This window comes from Ptychodera flava, chromosome 15, assembly GCF_041260155.1.
Source record: "Ptychodera flava strain L36383 chromosome 15, AS_Pfla_20210202, whole genome shotgun sequence".
Lineage (NCBI taxonomy): Eukaryota > Metazoa > Hemichordata > Enteropneusta > Ptychoderidae > Ptychodera > Ptychodera flava.
The window spans coordinates 31,914,932-31,942,067 of NC_091942.1; the positions used below are offsets into that span (position 1 = coordinate 31,914,932).

The following is a 27,136-nucleotide window of genomic DNA, read 5'->3' on the forward strand; positions in this document are numbered from 1 at the left end:
TATCATGCAGCATTACTGGACAATGCAGTTGTGGTTTTTTTTTTCATTCAAACTTTAATACATCTTACAGTACCTACCAGTAGTAACCTTATATTACAAATTATATACATAGATACAATTTTGCAATCTTATTGAACTAAGTTTGAAAGCAAGTCTATTTCACTTATGGCTTCTTTGGATGAAATGGCCACCAGAGGGCCATACTGGATTGTATCACAAAACTACGGTACTCAACATGCATGTGCTTACCAGTTGGTGTTTCATGAGAATGGTTAGAACATTAGATCACAGTGAAGCACTGACAAGCTAAAAGAATCTTCACTGTTCCTTTCATACACCTAATAATTCGTTTAAATTATACGTCTGGGAAGGGGCAGGTGAATATATCTAGAGAAATCACCCACTAAGATTACAAACCAATGTTATTCCAAATTGGTACAACCCTCTATATTGTATCCAGTGAAGAGATCCTATAACTGAAACAAATGCTCGGTGTGATAAAGTTGAATTAGTGAACTTTGACAAGGAGAAAGCTGAATCTGCAAGTTTGGAAATTCAACACTGTGAGAAACTGGTGACTGGACACGTTAGCCATCCTGAAGGAATTTTTGTCAAGAAATAAACAACACCATAATAGGACTCATGTTTAGTGGAAAAACCATCATGGAAATAAAACCTTCATTTCTCAACTTGTAGGGACTATAATTGGGTGGAATATAATAAGAAATGCTGGCCTGGTTTTATGAAAATCTGATTTATGAAATGGATGCTTAAGTCTGAAACACAGCCAGGATGAGTCATGTCAGAGGAACTTAATTTTAAAAATAGGGTAGTTTTTTTATTTTGATGAAGCTGACTAATGATTAAAGAGCCTTCAAAGCCAACACACACAGAAAATAGGCTGTTAACCAATAAAAGCAAGAGATTGTCATGATTTGAATAAAGTACTGCATAAAAGTAGTAGCTCTCAGGCAAGCATCATAGAAAATCTTCAAGCTTTCTCCAGTCTGAAGCAGTCAAGTGATATTCCTTCTACATTTCCTTCAATGGTGAGTTATTTTTTACCTTATCACAACAAATGTGACTTCATTTATGGTCTGTGTGTGTGATGATGTAATGATTGGTTTTTTCACGGATGAGTGTCTTTGGAAAAGCTGTTGCAAAGTTTTTATCAAGGCAGAGAAACTCTCCATGAGCTGAAAGAGAACCTCAATGTAATGCGTACATTCTTCTCAGTGACACCATTGCCATTGAGAACAGATTAATAGCACAGTTGTTCCACAGTTTTATTTCCCTTTCAGGAAGATACATGTTGTTGACATTTTGAACATTACCTCACATCACAGTTATTGAAACAAAATATTGAAATTATATGAGACAATTCTATTTTCTGCCATTTTTTATTATTCAAGCTCCAGCCATGAGACCATTTGCAAGATCAACATGGTTAATCCTGCTACAATGTTGCGTCATTGTTACTGTGTATCAACTTGCAACATGTTTGGCACAGGAGCAGAGTGTACAAGGACACAGTCAAACTGGGACACACCAACCTGAAAGCCAAGATTCTGAGACACTGCATTCTCAAAGACAACAGTGTACAAATTCCATCCATGGCATTCCTGGTGTTCCAGGTACATGTAACTAATGCAATTGTTCACACTCAATCAGCCGTAGAAAAATGGTGAATTGGTGTACCAATATGAATGTGGTGACAATAATCATCACAATCTAAGCTTATTCATGTTTCAACTATGTTACCTACTTCATCTGACAAATCATAAATCATTTAGAATACCAGTAAACAGTTGATAACTGAAATTGGCACTCACACTTGTCCATCATGGAGGAGTTTCATTTGCAATGTGCATATTTAATTATCTATTAAACAATAGACAATGACAAGTACCCTATCTAACTCACTAAGGTGCGGAATTGTGTTTTTATCGTTTTTAGAAAGTTTAGCTGGAAGTTTAGAAAGCTAAATTAGAATTGTCTAAATCTAAATCTAAACTTAGAAAGTTTAGCCAGAAGCGATAATTATCGCTTTCTAAATAGCGTTCTAAGTTTAGAAATTAGCTGAAGTTTATAGTCGGGCCTCGGGTGAAAACATTTTTCCAAGGATATATCGGATAAAAACGATAATTATCACTTTCTAAATAGCGTTCTAAGTTTAGAAATTAGCTGTAGTTTAGAAAGTCGGGCCTTGAGTGAAAAAATTTGTTCGAGGATATATCGGATAAAAACGATAATTATCACTTTCTAAATAGCGTTCTAAGTTTAGAAATTAGCTGAAGTTTAGAAAATCGGGCCTTGGGTGAAAAATTTGTTCTAGGATATATCGGATAAAAACGATAATTATCACTTTCTAAATAGCGTTCTAAGTTTAGAAATTAGCTGAAGTTTAGAAAGTCGGGCCTTGGGTGAAAAATTTCTTCCAAGGATATATCGGATAAAAACGATAATTATCACTTTCTAAATAGCGTTCTAAGTTTAGAAATTAGCTGTAGTTTAGAAAGTCGGGCCTTGGGTTAAAATTTCTTCCAAGGATATATCGGATAAAACGATAATTATCACTTTCTAAATAGCGTTCTAAGTTTAGAAATTAGCTGAAGTTTAGAAAGTCGGGCCTTGGCTGAAAAAATTGTTCTGGATATATCGGATAAAAACGATAATTATCACTTTCTAAATAGCGTTCTAAGTTTAGAAATTAGCTGTAGTTTAGAAAGTCGGGCCTTGAGTGAAAAAATTTGTTCGAGGATATATCGGATAAAAACGATAATTATCACTTTCTAAATAGCGTTCTAAGTTTAGAAATTAGCTGAAGTTTAGAAAATCGGGCCTTGGGTGAAAAAAATTTGTTCGAGGATATGTCGGATAGAATCAGGAAAATACTGTATCAGTTTTGCCAAGCGGCAAATCCAAAGCTCAAATGTGATTTTTTCCATAAACCCGCGAGAAAAGCACCCCTTATTGAATTGACCATTTCAACGGGCAAGAATTGAATGTCATGAAGTAGAGAAATGTGGCTCGAGTGAGCGATGACGAAAAATTGTGAATGTTTATTCTTTGACCGTCAAAAACAAAGACTGTCAAATAGCCACCGCTAGTGTTAATGACAAATAAACCAGATGTGTGACGTGAAGACGAATGTAAATAATCAAGCATGACCAAGGTGTGTTCAGACACAGACAAGAAGAGGGTCAGATAGTTCCACGACAATCGTGTCCATTGTGGTGCAAATTAATGCTAATAGCCTTATCAATGCCTCATTAACATTAACTTGAAGCACAAATTGACGCGCGCGATCGTAATTGAACACACCTTGGTCATTAGAACTGTGGTAGTATTGTTCCATTTTTGGTTTAATGGACAAGCTCATTTGAGCTTTGGATTTTAAAACTTACTTCTGGGGGAAACTGATAGTATTTTCCTGGTTTTACAAGAAAACTCCTACATACTCACACTTTTTACTTTAATAAAAACACTTGGGAATATACAGATGACAACAGAAACGTTGTATCAGCCTTTTTTCCGACATATTCTTGGAAAAGTTTGCGGGACTTCATCTCACGCACTCCACATTTCACTGTGAGCACGCAGCCTGGAGATGGCAGCCTGGCCGGCAACACTTTTGATAGGGCCAATGCATTAATTTGGAGGTAATATCTCGTCGGTCTATTGGACAAGTCACATTTCAGCTTTGGCTTTTAGAACTTGCTTCTGGGGAAAACTGATAGTATTTTCCAGGTTCTACAAGACTGCTCCTACAAGCTCACACTTTTCCCCTTGAAACACTAGGGAATATACAGATGACAACAGAAATGGTGTACCAACGTTTTTATCCTTGGAAAATTTTTTCCACTGACTCCGACTTTCTAAACTACAGCTAATTTCTAAACTTAGAACGCTATTTAGAAAGCGATAATTATCGTTTTTATCCGATATATCCTTGCAAAACTTCTTCCACTCCAACCCCGACTCTCTAAACTACAGCTATTTTCAAACTTAGAACGCTATTTAGAAAGCGATAATTATCATTTTTATCCGATATATCAAGAAAAAAATTGTTTTCACTTCAGGCCCCATTTTCTGAATGATTCAATCTCTTACTGTGAGCACGCAGCTGGAAGATGGCGGCCTGGCCGGCAACACATTTGATAAGACCATTAGCATAAATTTGCATTAATCAGCACAAATGGACGCGATCGTTGTGGGCAAATCTCAACACACCTTGGCAACCACAGGGGCAACACGTTTAATAAGGCCCTTAGCATTAATTTGCACCATTACTTAATCTGCACAAATGGACGCGATCAAGATAATCTCAACACACCTTGGTCATTTGAAATGTGGCAGTACATTATGTACATTCGTCTCCACGTCAAATATCTGGTTTATTTTTCATAACACGTAGTCTAGCCGGGTGGTTATTTGACAGACTTTGTTTTTGACGGACAAAACAAATATTTACAATTTCTCTTCACAAATTGTGTTTATGCTGACTCACTGTCATATTTCTCTACTTCGTAACATTCAACTTCTTGCCAAACGCAATGGTCAATTTTATAGGAAGTATGCTCTCTCGGGGTCTATTGGCCAAGTCATATTTGAGCTTTGGATTTTAAAACTTACTTCTTGGGGAAACTAATAGTATTTTCCTGGTTCTACAAGACTACTACTACAAACTCACACATTTTCCCTTCAAACACTGGGAAAACATTACAATAGAAATGCTGTACCATCGTTTTTATCCGACATATCCGGTGAGTTGTTTCTCAACGTAAAGTTCAACTTTCTAAACTACAGCTAATTTCTAAACTTAGAACGCTATTTAGAAAGTGATAATTATCGTTTTTATCCGATATATCCTTGGAAAAAAATTTCAACCTAAACCCGACTTTCTAAACTACAGCTATTTTCTAAACTTAGAACGCTATTTAGAAAGTGATAATTATCGTTTTTATCCGATATATCCTTGGAAAAAAATTTTCAACCTAAGTCCCGACTTTCTAAACTTCAGCTAAACTTCAGCTATTTTCTAAACTTAGAACGATATTTAGAAAGTGATAATTATCGTTTTTATCCGATATATCCTTGGGAAACTTTTTTCACTCCAAGCCCGACTTTCTAAACTACAGCTAATTTCTAAACTTAGAACGCTATTTAGAAAGTGATAATTATCGTTTTTATCCGATATATCCTTGGGAAACTTTTTCACTCCAAGCCCGACTTTCTAAACTTCAGCTAATTTCTAAACTTAGAACGCTATTTAGAAAGTGATAATTATCGTTTTTATCCGATATATCCTTGGGAAACTTTTTTCACTCCAAGCCCGACTTTCTAAACTACAGCTAATTTCTAAACTTAGAACGCTATTTAGAAAGTGATAATTATCGTTTTTATCCGATATATCCTTGGAAAAATATTTTCAACCTAAGTCCCGACTTTCTAAACTTCAGCTAAACTTCAGCTTTTTTCTAAACTTAAAACGATATTTAGAAAGTGATAATTATCGTTTTTATCCGATATATCGTTGGAAAAAAATTTCAACCTAAGGCCCGACTTTCTAAACTACAGCTAATTTCTAAACTTAGAACGCTATTTAGAAAGTGATAATTATCGTTTTTATCCGATATATCCTTGGAAAAAAATTTTCAACTTAAGTCCCGACTTTCTAAACTTTCTAAACTTTAGCTATTTTCTAAACTTAGAACGCTATTTAGAAAGTGATAATATCGTTTTTATCCGATATATCCTTGGAAAAAAATTTCAACTAAGGCCCGACTTTCTAAACTTTCTAAACTTCAGCTATTTTCTAAACTTAGAAAGCTATTTAGAAAGTGATAATTATCGTTTTTATCCGATATATCCTTGGAAACTTTTTTCACTCCAAGCCCGACTTTCTAAACTACAGCTATTTCTAAACTTAGAACGCTATTTAGAAAGTGATAATTATCGTTTTTATCCGATATATCATTGGAAAAAAATTTCAACCTAAGGCCCGACTTTCTAAACTTTCTAAACTTCAGCTAATTTCTAAACTTAGAACGATATTTAGAAAGTGATAATTATCGTTTTTATCTGATATATCCTTGGGAAACTTTTTTCACTCCAAGCCCGACTTTCTAAACTACAGCTAATTTCTAAACTTAGAACGCTATTTAGAAAGTGATAATTATCGTTTTTATCCGATATATCCTTGGAAAAAAATTATCAACCTAAGTCCCGACTTTCTAAACTTTCTAAACTTTAGCTATTTTCTAAACTTAGAACGCTATTTAGAAAGTGATAATTATCGTTTTTATATCCGATATATCCTTGGAAAAAATTTCAACCTAAGGCCCGACTTTCTAAACTTCAGCTAAACTTCAGCTAATTTCTAAACTTAGAACGATATTTAGAAAGTGATAATTATCGTTTTTATCCGATATATCCTTGGGAAACTTTTTTCACTCCAAGCCCGACTTTCTAAACTACAGCTAATTTCTAAACTTAGAACGCTATTTAGAAAGTGATAATTATCGTTTTTATCCGATATATCCTTGGAAAAAAATTTCAACCTAAGTCCCGACTTTCTAAACTTTATAAACTTCAGCTATTTTCTAAACTTAGAACGATATTTAGAAAGTGATAATTATCGTTTTTATCCGATATATCCTTGGAAAAAAATTTCAACCTAAGTCCCGACTTTCTAAACTTCAGCTAAACTTCAGCTATTTTCTAAACTTAGAACGATATTTAGAAAGTGATAATTATCGTTTTTATCCGATATATCCTTGGAAAAACATTTCAACCTAAGGCCCGACTTTCTAAACTTCAGCTAAACTTCAGCTAATTTCTAAACTTAGAACGATATTTAGAAAGTGATAATTATCGTTTTTATCCGATATATCCGTTGGAAACTTAATTCACTCCAAGCCCGACTTTCTGAACTACAGCTAATTTCTAAACTTAGAACGCTATTTAGAAAGTGATAATTATCGTTTTTATCCGATATATCCTTGGAAAAAAATTTTCAACCTAAGGCCCGACTTTCTAAACTTTCTAAACTTCAGCTATTTTCTAAACTTAGAAAGCTATTTAGAAAGTGATAATTATCGTTTTTATCCGATATATCCTTGGGAAACTTTTTTCACTCCAAGCCCGACTTTCTAAACTACAGCTAATTTCTAAACTTAGAACGCTATTTAGAAAGTGATAATTATCGTTTTTATCCGATATATCCTTGGAAAAATTTTTTCAACCAAAGGCCCGACTTTCTAAACTTTCTAAACTACTGCTAATTTCTAAACTTAGAACGCTATTTAGAAAGTGATAATTATCGTTTTTTTTGCCGTGTTTATCGTTTTTAGCTAGTTAAGCCCCCATAGGGAATACATGTAGTTTAGAAATGGCTTTCAGGAAAAGACACAATTCCGCACCTAACTCATCTAACTGAACTCACAGAACTCCTTAGCCAGAAAAGCACACTGAAAAAGGATTATTTTCTCTGAAAGTAATTTTTGCTGATTCCCGTTTCTTTCCGAATTCTATTTCAAGGAATTCCTGGTAGTCCTGGACCAATGGGTCCTCCTGGTTTGAAGGACAAGATGGTCTGGTTGGACTGAAAGGAAGTAAAGGTGACCCAGGGCTGAAGGGAGATGGTCAACAAGGCCAAAAAGGTACCCAGGGCAGTCCAGGTCAAAAGGGGGACAAAGGTAACCCTGGACAAAAGAGTGAAAATCAGACTGGTCAGAAAGGTGTAAATGGAAAACCAGGTCCAAAGGGGGATAGAGGTGACCCTGGACACAAAGGAAGTACTGGTCAAAGTGGACCAACAGGACCTAGAGGACAACCAGGACAGCATGGACCACCGGGACAGCAAGGTCAGAAAGGTGACAAAGGCCAAGCAGGAGAAATACCAAATATGAGCAGAATGGCATTTTCAGCAGCAAGAACATCAGATTTGGGACCACTAACTGAACATGCAGCAGTCATTTATGACAAGGTTTATGCAAATGTGGGAAATGCCTACGATGCATCCAAAGGTATATTCACATCCTCTGTTAGTGGTGTATATTTCTTCATGTTTTCAGCTCGCAGACCTCTCACTACCAACAACTTGTATATGTGTGTTATGAAAAATGACACTCAACTGCCATGTATCTTTGGTTCAGCTTCTAACAGTGTCATCATAGATCTGCAGCCAGGGGATGAAGTATGGGTCACACTTTACAGTGGACACTCTTTGTTCAGCAACAGTAATGATTATGTAACCTTTACGGGATATCTACTTTATGAAACATCTTAAAACTACGTAATTAATATATTCTTTAATAATCTTCAAATCATCAATCACTATCATTAAAATTTTTGTGGTATAAATTGAACAGAATCATCGTCTAACATCAGGCTGATTTATTACAGTCATTGTCCTGAGACTCTGAAAAACAAATTATAACTACTGTGTAATCAAAAGATGGAAAGTCAGTATTGTTATGGACATTCATATTTTTTACAAAATATTACAAAAATAACATTTAACAATCACCTTCAGTATTGTTTTCCGATGAGTTTCTCACATACGTTTGACACAGAGTGCAATCAATCATATCAAACACTAGCATATTGTGAACTGAAAGTGCATGCAGATAAAAGTATCAAAATAAGTAACAAAAGGGTTAAACTCTGCTGTTTTCACATAATCTGCATATTTTCAGTAGACCTTGCAGTCATGGAACCTTCACACAAAATTTCAAAGTGAAAGACAAGTGGCTCCCGAGGAAAGATTTTTTACCAAAAAAATGACAAAAATATTCTAAAAATTAGGGTATTGCTCATTTCATTATGATTTGATTATATATGTATAAGAACATTCTGTTGGATGTGCATATGAAATTTCAAAGCAGTTAGATGAACAATGTCAGAGAAAACAGTTTCTACCAAAATGGGGAAAATAGAAAGAAATTCCCTAAAAATACAAAATAAAAGGTATTACTATAAATCCAATAAATTTATCAAACTATCAACTAAGGTATATACAAATAAAATATCAGAGACATTGCACCAGTACTTCTTGAGGTCTAGAGTTTTTACTAGTTTCACATTTTTCAAGCTCATTTGTACGTTTTAGGGTTTATATTTCTTTTGAACTATTGCAAGTCTTCATCTTCCATGATACACGTGGTGGTTTTTTGAGTAGAGACAATGCAAAACAGCCAGATGTACATACAGACATTCAGAGACTGATTTTCCACCAATACCTCCTATTGTCATAGACTTATGACAAAATGGAAGGTAAAAACTGATTTTAGGTAAAAAATGATTTTAAGTTTGACAGTAGAGATACTTAATAAATTCAACATAATATCTTTCTTAAAAACAGGTTTTTGATATGTTGAAACAAAGACAGATGTGAAAGGAATGCCTAGTTATTTTATACCAATTCTTAGTTTCAGTGACAGATTGGAGCAAACAGCTCTGTGTTTTTGACACCAATTCAAACGTATGTACAGTAAATGTTTTCATTCATTTGAGTTTGGAAATAAAATGTACATATCACATCGGAGTAACAGCTCATAAATGGAATGTTTCAGGTATAATATGCTTATCATTCAGCATTACTGGACAATTCAGTTGATTTTTTTCTCATTCAAACTTACATCTTACAGTACCTACCAGTAGTAACCTTATATTACAAATTATGTACATAGATACAATTGTGCAATGTTATTGAACTAAGTTTGAAAGCAAGTCTATTTCACTTATAGCTTCTTTGGATGAAATGGCCACCAGAGGACCATACTGGATTGTATCACAAAACTACTCAACATGCATGTGCTTGCCATTTGACGTTTCATGAGAATGCTTACAACATAGATCACAGTGAAGCACTGACTAGCTAAAACAATCTTCACCATTCCTTTCTTACACCTAATACGAATGAAATTATACGTCTGGCAAGAGGCAGGTGAATATACCCAGGCAAATCAACCATTAAGATTGCAAACCAATGTTATTCCTACTTGGTACAACCTCCATATTTCATAGAGTCAAGAAATCCTATAACATAAAAAACATAAAAAAAGCAGTACAATTGAATTAGTGAACTTTGACAAGGAGAAAGCTGAATCTGCAAGTTTGGAAATTCAACACTGTGAGAAACTGGTGACTGGACACGTTAGTCATCCTGAAGGAATTTTTGCCAAGAAATAAACAACACCATAATAGGATCGATGTTGTGTAGAAACCATTCAGGAAATAAAACCATTTATCAAATTGTAGTGATTATAACGGGGAGAAATGTTACAGAGAAATACTGGCCTGGTTTTATGAAAATCTGATTTATGAAATGGATGCTTAAGTCTGAAACACAGCCAGGATGAGTCATGTCAGAGGAACTTAATTTTAAAAATAGGGTAGTTTTTTTATTTTGATGAAGCTGACTAATGATTAAAGAGCCTTCAAAGCCAACATGCACAGAAAATAGGCTGTTAACCAATAAAAGCAAGAGATTGTCATGATTTGCATAAAGTACTGCATAAAAGTAGTAGGTCTCAGGCAAGCATCATAGAAAATCTTCAAGCTTTCTTCAGTCTGAAGCAGTCAAGTGATATTCCTTCTACATTTCCTTCAATGGTGAGTTACTTTTTACCTTATCACAACAAATATGACTTCATTTATGGTGTTCACAGTGTGTGATAATGCAATGAATGATTTTTTCACTGATGAGTGTCTTTAGTAAAGCTGTTGCAAAGTTTTTATCAAGGCAGAGAAACTCTACATGAGCTGAAAGAAACCTCAATGTGTGTATATAATGTGTACATTCTTCTCAGTGACACCATTGCCATTGAGAACAGATTAATAGCACAGTTGTTCCACTGTTTTATTTCCCTTTCAGGAAGATACATGTTGTTGACATTTTGAACATTACCTCACATCACAGTTATTGAAACAAAATATTGAAGTTATATGAGACAATTTTATTTTCTGCCATTTTAATTATTTAGGTTCAAGCAATGAAACCGTTTCAAAGATCAACATGGTTAATCCTGCTACAATGTTGCGTCATTGTTACTGTGTATCAACTTGCAACATGTTTGGCAGAGGAGCAGAGTGTACAAGGACACAGTCAAACTGGGACACACCAACCTGAAAGCCAAGATTCTGAGACACTGCATATTCAAAGACAACAGTGTACAAATTCCATCCATGGCATTCCTGGTGTTCCAGGTACATGTAACTATTAAAGGCAATTGTTCAAACTCAAATAGTTGGAGAAAAATGGTGAATTGCTGTAACAATGTGAATACTGTGACAATATCATTACAATCTCAGGCATCAGAGCTTATTCATTTTTTCAACTATGTTACCCACTTCATTTGACAAATCATAAATCATTGAGAATACCAGTATAAGTTGATAACTGAAAATGACACTCACACTTGTCCATCATGGAGGAGTTTCATTTGCTATGTGCACATTTCAAAAACCTGTTACTACTAATAATTGTCTATTATTATTATTATTATTATTATTATATTACACAATGACAAGTAACTTATGTTATTGAATTTTGAATTTAAAGAACTTAGTCTACTGAACCAGAAAAGCACACTGAAAAAAGGATTATTTATTTTCTTTAAAAGTAATTTTGGCTGATTCCGTTTTTTTCCGAATTCTATTTCAAGGAATTCCTGGTAGTCCTGGACCAATGGGTCCTCCTGGTTTGAAAGGACAAGATGGTCTGGTTGGACTGAAAGGAAACAAAGGTGACCCAGGGCCAAAGGGAGATGGTCAACAAGGCCAAAAAGGTACCCAAGGCAGTCCAGGTCAAAAGGGGGACAAAGGTAACCCTGGACAAAAGGGTGAAGGTCAGAATGGTCAGAAAGGTGTCCAAGGAAAACCAGGTCCAAAGGGAGATAGAGGTGACCCTGGACACAAAGGAAGTACTGGTCAAAATGGACCAACAGGACCTAGAGGACCACCAGGACAGCATGGACCACCAGGACAGCAAGGTCAAAAAGGTGACAAAGGCCAAGCAAGAGAAATACCGAATGTGAGCAGAATGGCATTTTCAGTAGCAAGGACATCACAATTGGGACCAGTATCTGAACACACAGCAGTCATTTATGACAAGGTTTATGCAAATGTGGGAAATGCCTACGATGCATCAATTGGTAAATTCACATGCTCTGTTAGTGGTGTATATTTCTTCATGTTTTCATCTCTCAGAGCTATAACTTCCAGTAACTTGTTAATGTGTTTGATGAAAAATGACACTCAACTGCCATGTGTCTATTTGAAATTTTCTCCACAGAGAATTTATGGCTCAGCTTCTAACAGTGTCATCATAGATCTGCAGCCAGGGGATGAAGTATGGGTCAGACTTTACAATGGAAACTCTTTGTACAGCAACATTGATGATTTTGTAACCTTTACAGGATATCTACTTTACGAAACATCTTAAAACTATGTAATTGATATATTCTTGAGTAATCTTAAAATCATCAATCACTATCATTAAAATTTTTGTAGTATGAATTGAACAGAATCATAGTCTGACATCAGGCTGATTTATTACAGTCATTGTCCTGAGAATGTGAAAAACAAATTATAACTACTGTGTAATCAAAAGATGGAAAGTCAGTATTGTTATGAATATTCATATTTTTTACAAAATATTACCAAAATAACATTTAACAATCACCTTCAGTATTGTTTTCCAATGAGTTTCTCACATAAGTTTCACACAGAATGCGATCAATCATACCAAACACTAGCATATTGTGAACTGAAAGTGCATGCAGTTAAAAGTATCACTGTAAAGTAACAAAATGGTTAATCTACGTTGTTTTGACATTAACTGCATTATTTTCAGTAGACCACGCAGTCATGGAACCTTCACACAAAATTTCAAAGTTAAAGACAAGTGGCTCCCGAGGAAAGATTTTTTACCAAAACAAATGACAAAAATATTGTTAATATTAGGGTATTGCTCATTTCATTATGATTTGATTATATATGTATAAGAACATTCTGTTGGATGTGCATATGAAATTTCAAAGCAGTTAGATGAACAATGTCAGAGAAAACAGTTTCTACCAAAATGGGGAAAATAGAAAGAAATTCCCTAAAAATACAAAATAAAAGGTATTACTATAAATCCAATAAATTTATCAAACTATCAACTAAGGTAATCAGAGACATTACGCCAGTACTTCTTCAGTTCTACACTTTCTATTGGTTTCATATTTTTCAAGCTCATTTGCATGTTTTAGGGTTTATATTTCTTTTGAACTGTTGCAACTCTTCATCATCCTATGCTACATGTAGTGGTTTTTTCAGTAGAGACAATGGATAGACAGCAAAACAGTCAGATACACATACAGACATTCAGAGAGATTTTCCACCAATACCTCCTATTGTCATGGACTTATGATAAAATGACTGATTTTAGGTAAAAACTGATTTTAGGTTTGACAGTAGAGATACTTAAAAAATTCAAAATAATATCATAGTATAGATGCTTTTTGAAAAACATATTTTGGATGTGTTGAAACAAACACAGATGTGACAGGAATGCCCAGTTATTTTGTACCAATTCTTAGTTTTAATAGTGACAGACTGGAGCAAACAGCTCTGTGTTTTTGGCACCAATTCATACGTGTGTACAGTAAATAATGTTTTCCTTCATTTGAGTTTGGAAATAAAAGTGTACAAATCACATCTGAGAATGTTTCAGGTATAATGCCTATCATGCTGCATTACTTGACAAGTCAGTTGTCGTTTTTCTCATTCCAACTTACATCTTACAGTACCTACCAGTAGTAACCTTATATTACAAATTATATACATAGATACAATTTTACAATGTTATTGAACTAAGTTTGAAAGCAAGTCTATTTCACTTATGGCTTCTTTGCATGAAATGGCCACCTGAGGACCATACTGGATTGTATCACAAAACTACTCAACATGCATGTGCTTGCCATTTGACGTTTCATGAGAATGCTTACAACATAGATCACAGTGAAGCACTGACTAGCTAAAACAATCTTCACCACTCCTTTCTTACACCTAATATGAATGAAATTATACGTCTGCTAGGAGGCAGGTGAATATACGCAGACAAATCAACCACTAGGATTGCAAACCAATGTTATTCCTAATTGGTACAACCCTATATATTTTATCGAGTGAAGAAATCCTATAACTGAAACGAATGCTCTGTGTGATAAAGTTGAATTAGTGAACTTTGACAAGGAGAAAGCTGAATCTGCAAGTTTGGAAATTCAACACTGTGAGAAACTGGTGACTGGACAAGTTAGTCATCCTGAAGGAATTTTTGTCAAGAAATAAACAACACCATAATAGGACTCATGTTTAGTGGAAAAACCATCATGGAAATAAAACCTTCATTTCTCAAATTGTAGGGACTATAATGGGGTGGAATATAATAAGAAATGCTGGCCTGGTTTTATGAAAATCTGATTTATGATGCCAAAGTCTGAAACACAGCCAGGATGAGGAACTTAATTTTAAAAATAGGGTAGTTTTTTTATTTTGATGAAGCTGACAAATGATTAAAGAGTCTTCAAAGCCAACACACACAGAAAACAGGCTGTTAACCAATAAAAGCAAGAGATTGTCATGATTTGCATAAAGTACCGGTACTGCATAAAAGTAGTAGGTCTCAGGCAAGCATCATAGAAAATCTTCAAGCTTTCTCCAGTCTGAAGCAGTCAAGTGATATTCCTTCTACATTTCCTTCAATGGTGAGTTACTTTGTCACTTTATCACAACAAACGTGACTTCATTTATGATGTTTACAGTATACACATATTGACTGGCCATGAGGGCAACAGCATACGTCTGTTCCCCGAGGGACTGTGAGTCACCCCAAAAAACAGACTGTTTCCCGAGGCCGTAGGCCAAGGGAAACAGTCTGTTATTTGGGGTGACTCACAGGCCCGAGGGGTTAAAGACGTATGCTGTCACCCGCATGGCCAGTCAATATGTGTTTTATAACACACCTCATCCGTAGCCATGCATAAGAACGTAATATACACAAAACTTATCGCATGAATGATGTAGGCCTAATATGTTGAAGTGGTTCGGCAAAAAAAGTTTTTCCCGACAGGGTCGCAATACTTCTGCAAAACGTTCAATGCACCATTGATTATTGTTTTCGTTCGTTTCGAGTCCTTGTTGGAAACCAGAGCATTCAGTTCTTCTTCAGAGAGTGGGATAAACCGAGAAATTTCTCAACTATCGTTTCGCTCGGCCGCAGACAACATCTTTGTTTACATTCCAGTTCGCGCATGCGCCAATGTTTTTTTGACGTCAGCGGGCATCATTTTTTGGAACTGATGCCTGGCAGGCAATAGTTCCGACAAATGATGCCTGATGACGTCATTTACTTGGATCAGCACAAAAAGAACGCATCCCACGTGACTATCAATTGGCGAATTAGAACACAGACTGTAGATGAGGTGTGTTATAATGTGTGATGATGCAATGATTGGTTTTTTCACTGATGAGTGTCTTTAGTAAAGATGTTGCAAAGTTTTTATCAGGGCACTGAAACTCTACATGAGCTGAAAGAGAACCTCAATGTGTGTATATAATGTGTACATTCTTCTCAGCGACACCATTGCCATTTAGAACAGACTGATATAGCATATTGTTACACAGTTTCATTTCCCTTTCAGGAAGATACACATGTTGTTGACATTTTGAACATTACCTCACATCACAGTTATTGAAATGAAATATTGAAATTATGTGAGACAATTTTATTTTCTGCTGTTTTTTTATTATTTAAGCTCCAGCCATGAAACCATTTGCAAGATCAACATGGCTCATTCTGCTACTATGTTGCATCATTTTTACTGTGTATCAACTTGCAACATGTTTGGCTGAGGAGCAGAGTGTACAAGGACACACTCAGACTGAGACGTTGCAACCTAAAAGCCAAGATTCTGAGACACTGCATTCTCAAAGACAACAGTGTACAAATTCAATCCATGGCATTCCTGGTGTTCCAGGTACATGTAACTAATGCAATTGTTTGTTGACTCAATCAGCCGTAGTAAAAAATGGTGAATTACTGTAAGAATATGAATGCGGTGACAATATCATTACAATCTAAGCTTATATTCATGTTTCATCTATGTTACCTACTTCATTTGACAAATCATAAATCATTTAGAATACCAGTAAACAGTTGATAACTGAAATTGGTACTCACACTTGTCCATCATGGAGGAGTTTCATTTGCAATGTGCACATTTCATAATCTATTTAACAATAGACAATGACAAGTACCCTATCTAACTGAATTTACAGAAGAACTACTTTGGCAGAAAAGCACATGCACTGAAAGAGGATTATTTTCATTTAAAATAATTTGGTCTTATTCCATATTTCTCCCAATTCTATTTCAAGGAATTCCTGGTAGTCCTGGACCAATGGGTCATCCTGGTTTGAAGGGACAAGATGGTCTGTTTGGACTGAAAGGAAATAAAGGTGACCCAGGGCCAAAGGGAGATGGTCAACAAGGCCAAAAAGGTACCAAAGGCAGTCTAGGTCAAAAGGGGGACAAAGGTAACCCTGGCCAAAAGGGTGAAGGTCAGAATGGTCAGAAAGGTGTCCAAGGAAAACCTGGTCCAAAGGGACATAGAGGTGACCCTGGACACAAAGGAAGTACTGGTCAAAGTGGACCAACAGGACCTAGAGGACAACCAGGACAGCATGGACCACCAGGACAGCAAGGTCAGAAAGGTGACAAAGGCCAAGCAGGAGAAATACCAAATATGAGCAGAATGGCATTTTCAGCAGCAAGGAAATCGAATTTGGGACCAGTATCTGGACACACAGCAGTCATTTACGACAAGGTTTATGCAAATGTGGGAAATGCTTATAATGCATCCAATGGTACATTCACATGCTCTGTTAGTGGTGTATATTTCTTCATGTTTTCAGCTCTCAGCCATTCCTCTTCCTACGACTTGCGTATGTGTTTGATGAAAAATGAGACTCAACTGTCATGTATCTTAGTGGCTAATAGACAAAGAAATTATGGCTCAGCTTCTAACAGTGTCATCATAGATCTACAGCCAGGGGATGAAGTATGGGTCAGACTTAACAATGGACACTCTTTGTACAGCGGAGTTCATGAGTATGCAACCTTTACTGGGTATCTGCTCTATGAAACATCTTAAAACACACAATAATTTTTTCTACTAAGTTTTCTTAACATCACATTGATCAATACCATCTAAATTTTGGATCAAATTCAACAGAATTATGGTCTGACTAAAGACTTGTGCTAATAGTTACAGTTGCGGTAAGGAGTCCCTTTGTAGTATCTGTTACATGAGCAAATGAAGAATCTTAAAATGAAGCAAGTTTTGCAAGCATTATCATTCTCTTTACTACATGTTGTGCCTTTCTCATTTCTTTTCTTCATTTTTTAAGGAACATATCCCAGCAATACTATAGAATGCTATCTTCCAACTGTAAAATTACTGAATTCTGTCTCTGTCAATTTCAAAATCTCCTCATCTCTTGTTTGTGTCATTTACACACCTACAGGGTACCTACAGGGTATGTACCTCCCACTTTTTGCTGCAACCAGTAAATTTTCCATCCACAGGTGTGAACAAACCAGTGATCATTATTACTTATACACCAGTATGACATGCGCCTATGACCTGTGAACAAGCCTGCTGGACAACTGGATTTACTTAATACATGTATGATTTATTTATGACCCTTGTCCAGGGTTCACAAAATACTGAATGTACGTGGTCATCCCAACATCTACAGTCCAGGGTCAATACACTCAAGCTCACCTGAAATTTAAGGACTTTTCCCAGGAATGTTTTAGGATTTTTAGACCAAAATACCATTTTCAAGGTTTAGTTTATAAAGTTTTACTATGTATTATTTTATACTCAATTTCATTTTCAAGGCACATATGTCAGCATCTGTAATGGGCACTATCCCAGTTGGGTTTTTTTTTGCAGATAAAACATTTTTGTCATTCTTCCCACTGTAATCAAGATTTGAAGCACATTATTGAACTTTTATGATTATACACGCACTTTGTCATAATAAGGAATCAATCAACCTGTGAGCAGCAGTTAGCTCTTTGTACATCATTTACCATATTAGCAGCATCAAATTCAAATTGTCACAAAACATTTACCAAGCTCATTACATGCTCTGAATGATGGGCAGCTGGCTGACTTACAAAATTTCCAGATAATGATCTTGTCAGTTTTCCAACCATGTAACCACCTCTGAAGAGAGTGCTCCAGATATCACTCCTCAAAATTGATGCTTCAGTCTCTTCCTGGTTGTCGGAGGACTTGGAGTTGTCACTTTTAGGGGTCTTGGTTACCACTGTGTGGTAAAAAAAAGTCTGTGCTATAAACGGTGAAGGACACACCACATACTATATCACTTCTTCCTGATGATTCAGCTGTTGTTACAAGTAATGTTGTTGCAACTCTCATCTTTTTTGTTGTGGTTTAAAGGTTTCTAAACGATCAAAAAATCTACTTCATAAATTAAGTAAAATTCCATTTTGATAATAATTCTACATGCACATATTAATGAGTGGACTGAACGTACCAAAGTAACAAATATGCCCTAAGCAATGTTTCATTTCTACTTTATTTGAAACTTATCTCTGCTTAGTCTTCATGTACTTGCCATCTCCAATGTTTTTATGCAACACTTTAACACTTCCACAATATGACATATCAGTAATGCAAAGCAAATTATCTCACAAAAAAGAGATCATAGTATTGCCGTCTCTGAAAAATGTACAAAAATAGTGACAATGTCACTGGTCGCTCCCATATAGTTATCAAAACAAGCTAAAATCAAGCTAAAAGATTTTTTTATCACAAATAGAAACAATTCCCCCAATAAAATAAAATTATACAAATTTCACCAGAATTTGATCAAATCTTACTGACGTCACCCGTAAAAACCTCTACACTAAGTTTCAACTCAATCGGACGTGTGGTTTCAGAGTTAAAAAAAAATTTTGATCAAAAATGAAAAAAATAGCCAAAAAATGCAAATATGCAAATTTCACCACGATTTGCCCAGATTTGAGAAAGGTCACTCCTATGCACTTCCATACCAAGTTTCAAATCAATCAGACTTGTGGTTTCAGAGAAGAAGATTTTTTGACCAAAAATGGGAGAAAATTACAAAAAAATTCATGAAAAATAGCAAGTCCAAGATACTGACCCAAGATGTGCACAATCATTTCAGGTCAGCCCAAAGTACTTACATGCTAATTTTTCATCTAATCTGCTCAGTGGCTATTGAGATTTTCAATAAAATGTAAACTTGTAAACATATATACATATGGCTATGGGAGCTAACAAACGACCCAATGGTCGACAGAGCTCTGCTGTGTTATGAAGAGAGCAACGTTTTGTGTGACATATGTATTGATGAAGAAGGTTGAGATCTTTGATAGCTCATTTCAGGATGGCCTGACCTAAAATGGCAAAATTAGCTGCAAAAATACAAAATTGATGATTTCATCATAATTATGTATAAAAATGTATACCAAATATCAAAGCTATCACATGAGTAACTTTTGAGAAACAAATATTTTGACCAAAAACGGCAAAAACTGACCCAAAAATACAAAAATTGAAGATTTCATCAAATTTCACTATATCACACTAAGAGAACCCCCAGGAACCTGTATACCAAATATCAAAGGCATCAGACAAGTAGTTTTTGAAAAACACATTTTTTGACCAAAAATGGCAAAAATTGCACCAAAAATACAAAATTGCAGATTTCATCATATATTCTGTATATCATATTTAGTTTATCTGTAGGAACCTGTATCAAAGCTGTCAGACGAGCGGTTTTGATGAAATAAATTTTTGACCAAAAATGACAAAAAAATTCCTTAAAAATACAGATTTGCTTATTTCATCATAATTTGAACAAATCCAAGTTGGGCTATCCCTAGGGACCTGTATACCAAATATCAAAGCTGTCAGACGAGCGGTTTTGATGAAATAAATTTTTGACCAAAAATGACAAAAAAATTCCTTAAAAATACAGATTGGCTTATTTCATCACAATTTGAACAAATCCAAGTTGGGCTATCCCTAGGGACCTGTATACCAAATATCAAAGCTGTCAGACGAGCGGTTTTGATGAAATAAATTTTTGACCAAAAATGACAAAAAAATTCCTTAAAAATACAGATTTGCTTATTTCATCACAATTTGAACAAATCCAAGTTGGGCTATCCCTAGGGACCTGTATACTAAATATCAAAGCTGTCAGACAAGTGGTTGTGATGAAATAATTTTTGACCAAAAATGACAAAAAATCCTTAAAAATACAGATTTGCATATTTCATCACAATTTGAACAAATCTAAGTTGGGTTATCCCTAGGGACCTGTATACCAAATATCAAAGCTGTCAGACAAGCGGTTTTGATGAAATAAATTTTTGACCAAAAATGACAAAAAATTCCTTAAAAATACAGATTTGCTTATTTCATCACAATTTGAACAAATCCAAGTTGGGCTATCCCTAGGGACCTGTATACCAAATATCAAAGCTGTCTGACCAGCGGTTATGAAGAAGGAGATTTTTTACCAAAAACGCCTTTTTTGGCACTAATTTGCATATTTTTGGCAATGACAACTTCATTTGAACAAAATCTCATCTACAGCCCATCATCCATGTACACACCAAATATCAAGATGAAATGTGCAGCGGTTTTGGAGTTTTTGATGTTGACGGACAGACATACAGACATACAGACATACAGACATACAGACATACAGACATACATACATACAGACATTTTCCTAGCCTATAAGAATAGCTTCCATTGCCATATATACATATGGCTATGGGAGCTAAAAAACCAGGACTGCACCATACTTCGCATGGATCAATAATTCTTGGGGAAAAAAAATTACTGGTATGCAATTAACTAATTATGGAGTTTGAATTACACGTATATTGTGAATATATGTATATTTTGAAATTGAGTGTGTGTCAATGTATGATACCTTAATCTTCAGTTTAATTGGCTTAAACAGGACACTTGCTCAAACAAAAATCATCGCATACATTTGTATAGTGTCTACTTAAACTGAATGAAAAAAATTCATAGGAAACCTGTTTCCATTCAAACATTTGGGAAAAGATATCAGCTCTCTATCACACACACACACACACACACACACATCACATGATGCATCACACACAGGCTACATATCATTGACACATAGTTATATACCTTGTCTGGAGTCCATGACCGATGCACAGAGTTTGCCAAACAGCTTGGACAACCCGAGCTGCAGGTCAAAAAGCCATGAAAGCGACACATCAGGACAACCCTTGGCTGTCACCTGAAAAGAAACAAGAGGGAAATGAGATGATGCAATGCCCTCCTCTGATGTTATGTAAAAGAGTGACCATCAAAATAAGATTTCAAGACTTCAAGTTTTCAACTTAAGTCAGTCATGCACAACACTATCATTCATACAAAGCTTCACATCATAGTCTATGTTGTGTGAAAAAGAAATCTTCACTGATAACTAGGCCACAACTTTCACACAACAGGACATGCTAGACTCCTCGGCAAGAAGTACATTATGTCTCATGGGCGCATTACACCAATGTTTGTCTTTTATGTGCATTGAGAAATATGCCATTTTACTTACTGTGAATTTATACCCCCACTCATTATTACTGCTATCTGAATGGAACAGGAATTGTAATCTTGGTCCGGCTTTGAAGGTGATGTTCTTTGGCCATTTCTCACTTCCAACTTTTTGATCAAATCTCTGTTTTGCTCCTCTTGCATCCGTGAATTCAATGTAATCATATCTGAGAAATGACGGGGCAGAGTGTAGATATGATGAAAGTATGATGGAGATGTATGCAGCTATTCCCAAGCCTTTTTAGGGATGGACTTATATACTCAGAGAGAACATGAAGACATGCAGAAAAGAATATCAACTTATCAAATAGGCTCCCACTTCTGAGTAAATATATGGTAAATAAGAGTGAGAGAAATCACTCATAAACCAGAACGGATGCTACAACAGCATAAAAATGTCTGGCTGCAAAAGAATTTAAATGCCCAATGGAGAAAAAAACTTTTGTTTCTTGATTTCTGGTTTTTGGATTTCTGGTGCTTTAAACATCTACAGAAACATGTTCATTTTAAGTCTGAATCTAGCAGAAATCTACTGGTATTTAGGATCACAGTTGATTGACATGATGTCAGCAACAGCGGAAGTCTTAATTCCAGACTTGACATAAAATTCTCGGCTGACTCGCAGCGTGTTTGCAAGGTTATATCTGATTGGTCGATTGTCACTATTCACAGCCACTTAGGGAGTCTATTTGTATTGTTTTCATTATATTGGTAAGATTCAGCCACCCAATTGGATAACAGCTTCGAAATCGCTGCGAGTCGGCCCAAAATTCTTTCCATTTGCTACTAATGTTTATGGTGCTTCAAGTTTCCAAGTACATCTGAAGCATCATGGAATAATTACCATCGTACAGACTAGAACGCGAGGTGAAATCATCAAAGCTGCTATGAATTTTTAATATCAGTAGATTTGACTGTAGTTTATTTTTGTCAAGTAAAACTTTTCATTCCATTTTATGTGTCCAAGTTCAATGATTCAGCCATTTACGCTTGCATTTGTAGAAATTAAGATCATACCTACTGTATTTAGGGTGTTATTACACGTGACTTCTACATAAATTTTGTAAATTCTTCTTGTAAATTTATGTCCCCTCTTGACATGCATCTTGACATGCATTGCATAGACTTTTATTATTGAAATATTAGTTTCCGTTTTTTTTTGCACCGTAAAACTGAAATGTCTAAACCAATGGCGCATTTCAAAACTCCATAAATTCTTTACTGTAAAAGCCTCATGAATCAAATCCAAACCAAATTACAAGATCCACGGACTGGATGTGGATGTATTGACAAACGACACCCACCTCTTCTCCGTTTCACATCTTGAATCAAACTCAACTTGAAAAGTAGTTGCACCGGGACAAAAGAAAATCTGAGTGATATGTAAATTATTTTCATAATTGTGGGATGACTCCACATTCCAGACTCGCAGCGTGACATCCTCTTGGTTCACTGTGCTCCATGCTTCACTCTCAACCTAGATTGAACAGAACGGAAAACAGTTTTTATTCACTGTACATTAAATCCTAACGAAAGTCTAGGACTTGCCAAAGAAAGTAGTATCTTCTTCTGCTATCAGGGCAGAAATTATGGCATCTGTATAATCCCCCTGCAGCAAAATTTTAAAACCACCTTTCATAATCAGACAATCAGATATATTCATTTAGTTTTTAAAAATGTAGTGCACCATCAATGAACTATCAAAAATGAACAGTCGACAGTTGGCATATCCTCTGAGTTTGAGACTCTGACTTTGATTACTCTTGCAAAGTCATATCTCCTCTGGGGAAGTTGTTGCTTGTACTCCGATGGTTACACACGCATGTGCTTCACTTTGTTTATCACACTGAGACATGGCACCATCATGCAATGATGATGTACAATGTGATGTCACAGGGTACATGCAAATTAAATGGCTCAGGGCACTTCAATGGTTCAAGTCAGTAAAGGAACTGGAAACACCACTAAAACTAGACCTCAGACAACTACCAGTGGTGGTCGTCAGAGGTTGCATAGAGATATAAGATGGGGAATTTTAGCTGAAGATTTGGGCACATTTGTCTCACACCATGAAATATTTGAAAACTTATTGGAAGTACTTTGAAGCTCTTTAGTGAAAAAAGTGTACTGCCTGGATATCACTTGAAAAAGAGAGGAAAATCCATCGCAAAGCAAATGATATCCTTGAGCTTAGCAAATTGTGGAAATGTACAATTTTTACAAATGAATGAGTATAATTAATATTGACAGAGTAAGAAAACACTTACACTATGGAACACTGTTGGCATCTCTGGTGCTAGACTTCTCAACTTTTCAACAATAGGCTGTAAACTCTTTAGTAGCAGTTTACTGGGTAAATTGTGTTCACTTAGCAGTGATAGCGACAGGGTCTGCAAAACGAATTATTTGAGAGACAATAGGACAAACATAGAAACATAGACTTTGATGTAATAATTCTAGCTATGAATACATTAGTGGTGCTGTGACGTATCAACTGTGCTCAGGTTAGGGGTCATCACCAAAGAACTGCTGTGAGCCAACCTATAGACTTTCTTGATAGTGTGTTACGACACTGATGGATGACAATCCGTACAAATGTACAAACCGTACTTACTTTATCACTGACTATCTACAACTTATCTCCCACTCCTACTAAACTAACTTGACAGTAACAACATACATGTATTTTCCACCATTTTTCTATGAGCTGTTGACGGTTTCAGCTAAAATTTGAGCTTTTGCCCTCAAGAAAGTAGTGCATTGAATACAAAAGAGGTAAAAAGTTCAGATTTTTGATGTGAAAATGATTATATCAGGGACCTGAGAATTCAATAATACAGAAAATAACTGTGAATACACAGTATCATGATAGAGGTCTATTGTTTGAGGCAAGTCGTCTTGATGTTACACCTGCCACAGTTAATGCTATAAGACAGCTCCTATATCACCAACCTAACTTCAAAAATAAGGACGCTGGAAAGAATTATGTGAATATAATTACAACCACATAATTCCAAACTATCAGTTCCTATCAATTGAATTATCTGTCCAATGTTGCATTTCTATTACGGTACGACACATTCAAACACTCGGCAGTGTGGATTGAAATTTGGCACCAACAGAGATAACAATTACAGCTAAGCATTTGCACAATAGCTGTTCAATACTGCAATGTATGAATAATTACATCAGCAGGCGCTACAATGAAATGGTCAGTGGTATAAAATCAACCAGATATGGTCAGTTTCCAGAATTTCAAACACGCGTTATTTTTGAAGTTTTTGTTTTGAGTTAGTAACACAGACATTGTCCTGGCAAACTAATGATTTAGTAGAGGGGCTAGTCAACATTACTTTGGAGGGCATGACCTCGAGATGACCAAACCTAAATGATATTTTGCCATCATATTGAAAGCCCATTGGAAAAAGTTTGAAAAAAAAAAAGAACATGACAAACCATCTGTCTGAGGGCAGTAGCAATGAATGATCTCTCCAGTGCTTTGACTAGAGACTCCTTGTCTTCTTTCTTCTGCAGTAGATCTAATATTGTACATGCCTTCTCACTCAGCATGGTTGCGTCTGTTCAAAAATAAGCAAAGTTTAAAGTTATATAAATCTGATTTGCAAACCATTGTCAAATGTTGTGACCATCCATAATTGCTGTGGTTTTCTAATGGGTATGAACAAGAAGTATGCATCTCAGTAACACAGTGACAGTCATTTTTGTCACAAAATGCAAGGTTGTTTTCCGCTTCACTTCTGAAAGAAGTCCACAACTTTTCCACCCTTTTTTATGTTGTGGAAATTCAAATCTTGCATTTTCGGTATCAACATTCAACGAATGACAGCAGATTCATTAATCACGCTTGTCTTGCAAAGTTAAATCAGAGCAATAAATCGGAAAAATAGAAAAACAGTACTTACATCTGAGCAACATGGCGACAGCAGGTTCTCTGTGCACGGGATTGTCTGACTGTAGCTGTTCATAACACCATGACACCAGACTGGTCTGCAGGGCACACAGGAGCTGTACCAGATTGGACGACATGTCCTTCAGCTCCTTGCCGTCTAGAATGGCCTCACACTGAAAGTAATGAAAAGAGAACAGTTGACCCATGTATCAATGAGCTATAGTACAGCTTGACTGATTTCACTGAAAGGTTGGTGCTTTGTGTGGGAATTTAGAATGAAATAGATGATGTGTAAAGTCACATCCTTAAAATATTACATATAAATTATAATCCTCAGCAATCAGTAAGATTACTTTGGAGCTGCCAAAGGTAAACATCAACAACAAATTGCAGACTGGTAGTTGAACTTTACATCATACGATATGAAAAGCTACATAAAGTTATCGTGAGAATTTCACTAAAACCAGGATAGAAGCATTTTGACTTTTTCTTTGAGATCACCATTATATGTTAACCATGTTTTTTCCTATGAATTCTTAAGATGCGCCTTTTACAAAAACTTCATCAATGGTTCTACTCCAGAATAAAAAGGACACACTTTGTTCCACAGACCAAGTATGCCAAAAAGATGGCGGTACAAACAAACCTACATGTACACAATGCGTATGGATATACATATATTTCTATGCACGCTTGTGCACATGGGTTTGTTTGTACAGTGGTCCATTCGAATTCCGGGTTTGACCCATTGTGAAATAATACCCCAAACACACCTGCTGAGAAGTTATGGTGAATTCCAAACACCGCATAAAATGTCATCCAAATCTAAGGGGCGTTCTTAGCAACCAATCTTAGAGAAAGACAGACAGAAATGGGCACACATATAGATGCACACACAGGTATCACACAGTTAGACAGATAGTAGTAGGGCATTACGTCTTGTGGCTGAACAAGGAATCCATAACTGAAAATGCACACATGTTGAAAGGACAGTTTGATGTGATGAAGCTTACCTCTCTAAATGCAACTGATAATAGAGTTTCCATCACTGACAAGACTGGTTCAATGTCAAAGTCCTCCTGGTTTTGAGAGAATAGAGATGGGTACTTCAGTTAAATGAGTGAGCACTGATTCCGCATTCTACCTACTTCTTGATAGTGAAGTTTACAATGTAATTACTCTAAAAAATGAAGGCATTCAGGCTACATAGGATTCTAAAGGCCTTCATGTTTTGATAGTTTGCTGTCTTTTGTGTCTTTTTGTACAGAGAAAGGGCAGCTCTGGTACAGTTAAAGAAATACCTGTACATGATGATGAGAAAATTGTATGTCTTTGGTGACAGAAAATGCTGGTGGTCTGCGATGACTTTCTTCAATATCAAGCATACTGTTATCAGGATTGATATTAATGTTAGTCATATTAATCCTCTTGTAACAAAAAGTTGCAGGCCCATTTTCTGCCCCTGTTACCTCTAGAAATATTGCAATTTTAAAGCAACGGGCAACGA

The 27,136-nt window shown here is 35.8% G+C and overlaps 5 protein-coding genes across 6 annotated transcripts in view; 4 read left to right on the forward strand and 1 right to left on the reverse strand.

Annotated features, from left to right (window-relative positions):
- Positions 1-27,136, forward strand: part of LOC139151902 (probable endonuclease 4) — a 577,101-nt gene that overhangs the window by 388,821 nt on the left and 161,144 nt on the right. The gene's annotated exons all lie outside the window — the stretch shown is intronic.
- Positions 1-27,136, reverse strand: part of LOC139151893 (zinc finger ZZ-type and EF-hand domain-containing protein 1-like) — a 107,337-nt gene that overhangs the window by 36,953 nt on the left and 43,248 nt on the right. For both annotated transcript variants that reach the window (XM_070724929.1, XM_070724928.1), the window contains 8 exons: positions 26,643-26,708; positions 25,643-25,802; positions 25,176-25,297; positions 23,987-24,109; positions 23,024-23,196; positions 21,721-21,886; positions 21,294-21,405; positions 18,242-18,393 (listed from right to left, as the gene is read on the reverse strand). In XM_070724929.1, the coding sequence (XP_070581030.1) occupies positions 18,242-18,393; positions 21,294-21,405; positions 21,721-21,886; positions 23,024-23,196; positions 23,987-24,109; positions 25,176-25,297; positions 25,643-25,802; positions 26,643-26,708 (1,074 nt within the window). The remainder of the gene's footprint in view (positions 1-18,241; positions 18,394-21,293; positions 21,406-21,720; positions 21,887-23,023; positions 23,197-23,986; positions 24,110-25,175; positions 25,298-25,642; positions 25,803-26,642; positions 26,709-27,136) is intronic.
- LOC139152208 (complement C1q and tumor necrosis factor-related protein 9-like) lies at positions 1,614-8,408 on the forward strand. The gene is made up of 2 exons (XM_070725350.1): positions 1,614-1,634; positions 7,556-8,408. Exons 1-2 carry the CDS (start codon positions 1,614-1,616, stop codon positions 8,291-8,293), a joined length of 759 nt encoding a protein of 252 aa, XP_070581451.1. The 3' UTR covers positions 8,294-8,408.
- Positions 10,937-13,701, forward strand: LOC139151896 (complement C1q and tumor necrosis factor-related protein 9-like). Its single transcript, XM_070724933.1, has 2 exons — positions 10,937-11,214; positions 11,673-13,701. The coding sequence occupies exons 1-2, from the start codon at positions 11,001-11,003 to the stop codon at positions 12,449-12,451; spliced, it is 993 nt and encodes a 330-aa protein (XP_070581034.1). The 5' UTR covers positions 10,937-11,000; the 3' UTR covers positions 12,452-13,701.
- Positions 14,692-18,582, forward strand: LOC139151897 (complement C1q-like protein 4). The gene is made up of 3 exons (XM_070724934.1): positions 14,692-14,759; positions 15,810-16,031; positions 16,432-18,582. Exons 2-3 carry the CDS (start codon positions 15,818-15,820, stop codon positions 17,205-17,207), a joined length of 990 nt encoding a protein of 329 aa, XP_070581035.1. The 5' UTR covers positions 14,692-14,759; positions 15,810-15,817; the 3' UTR covers positions 17,208-18,582.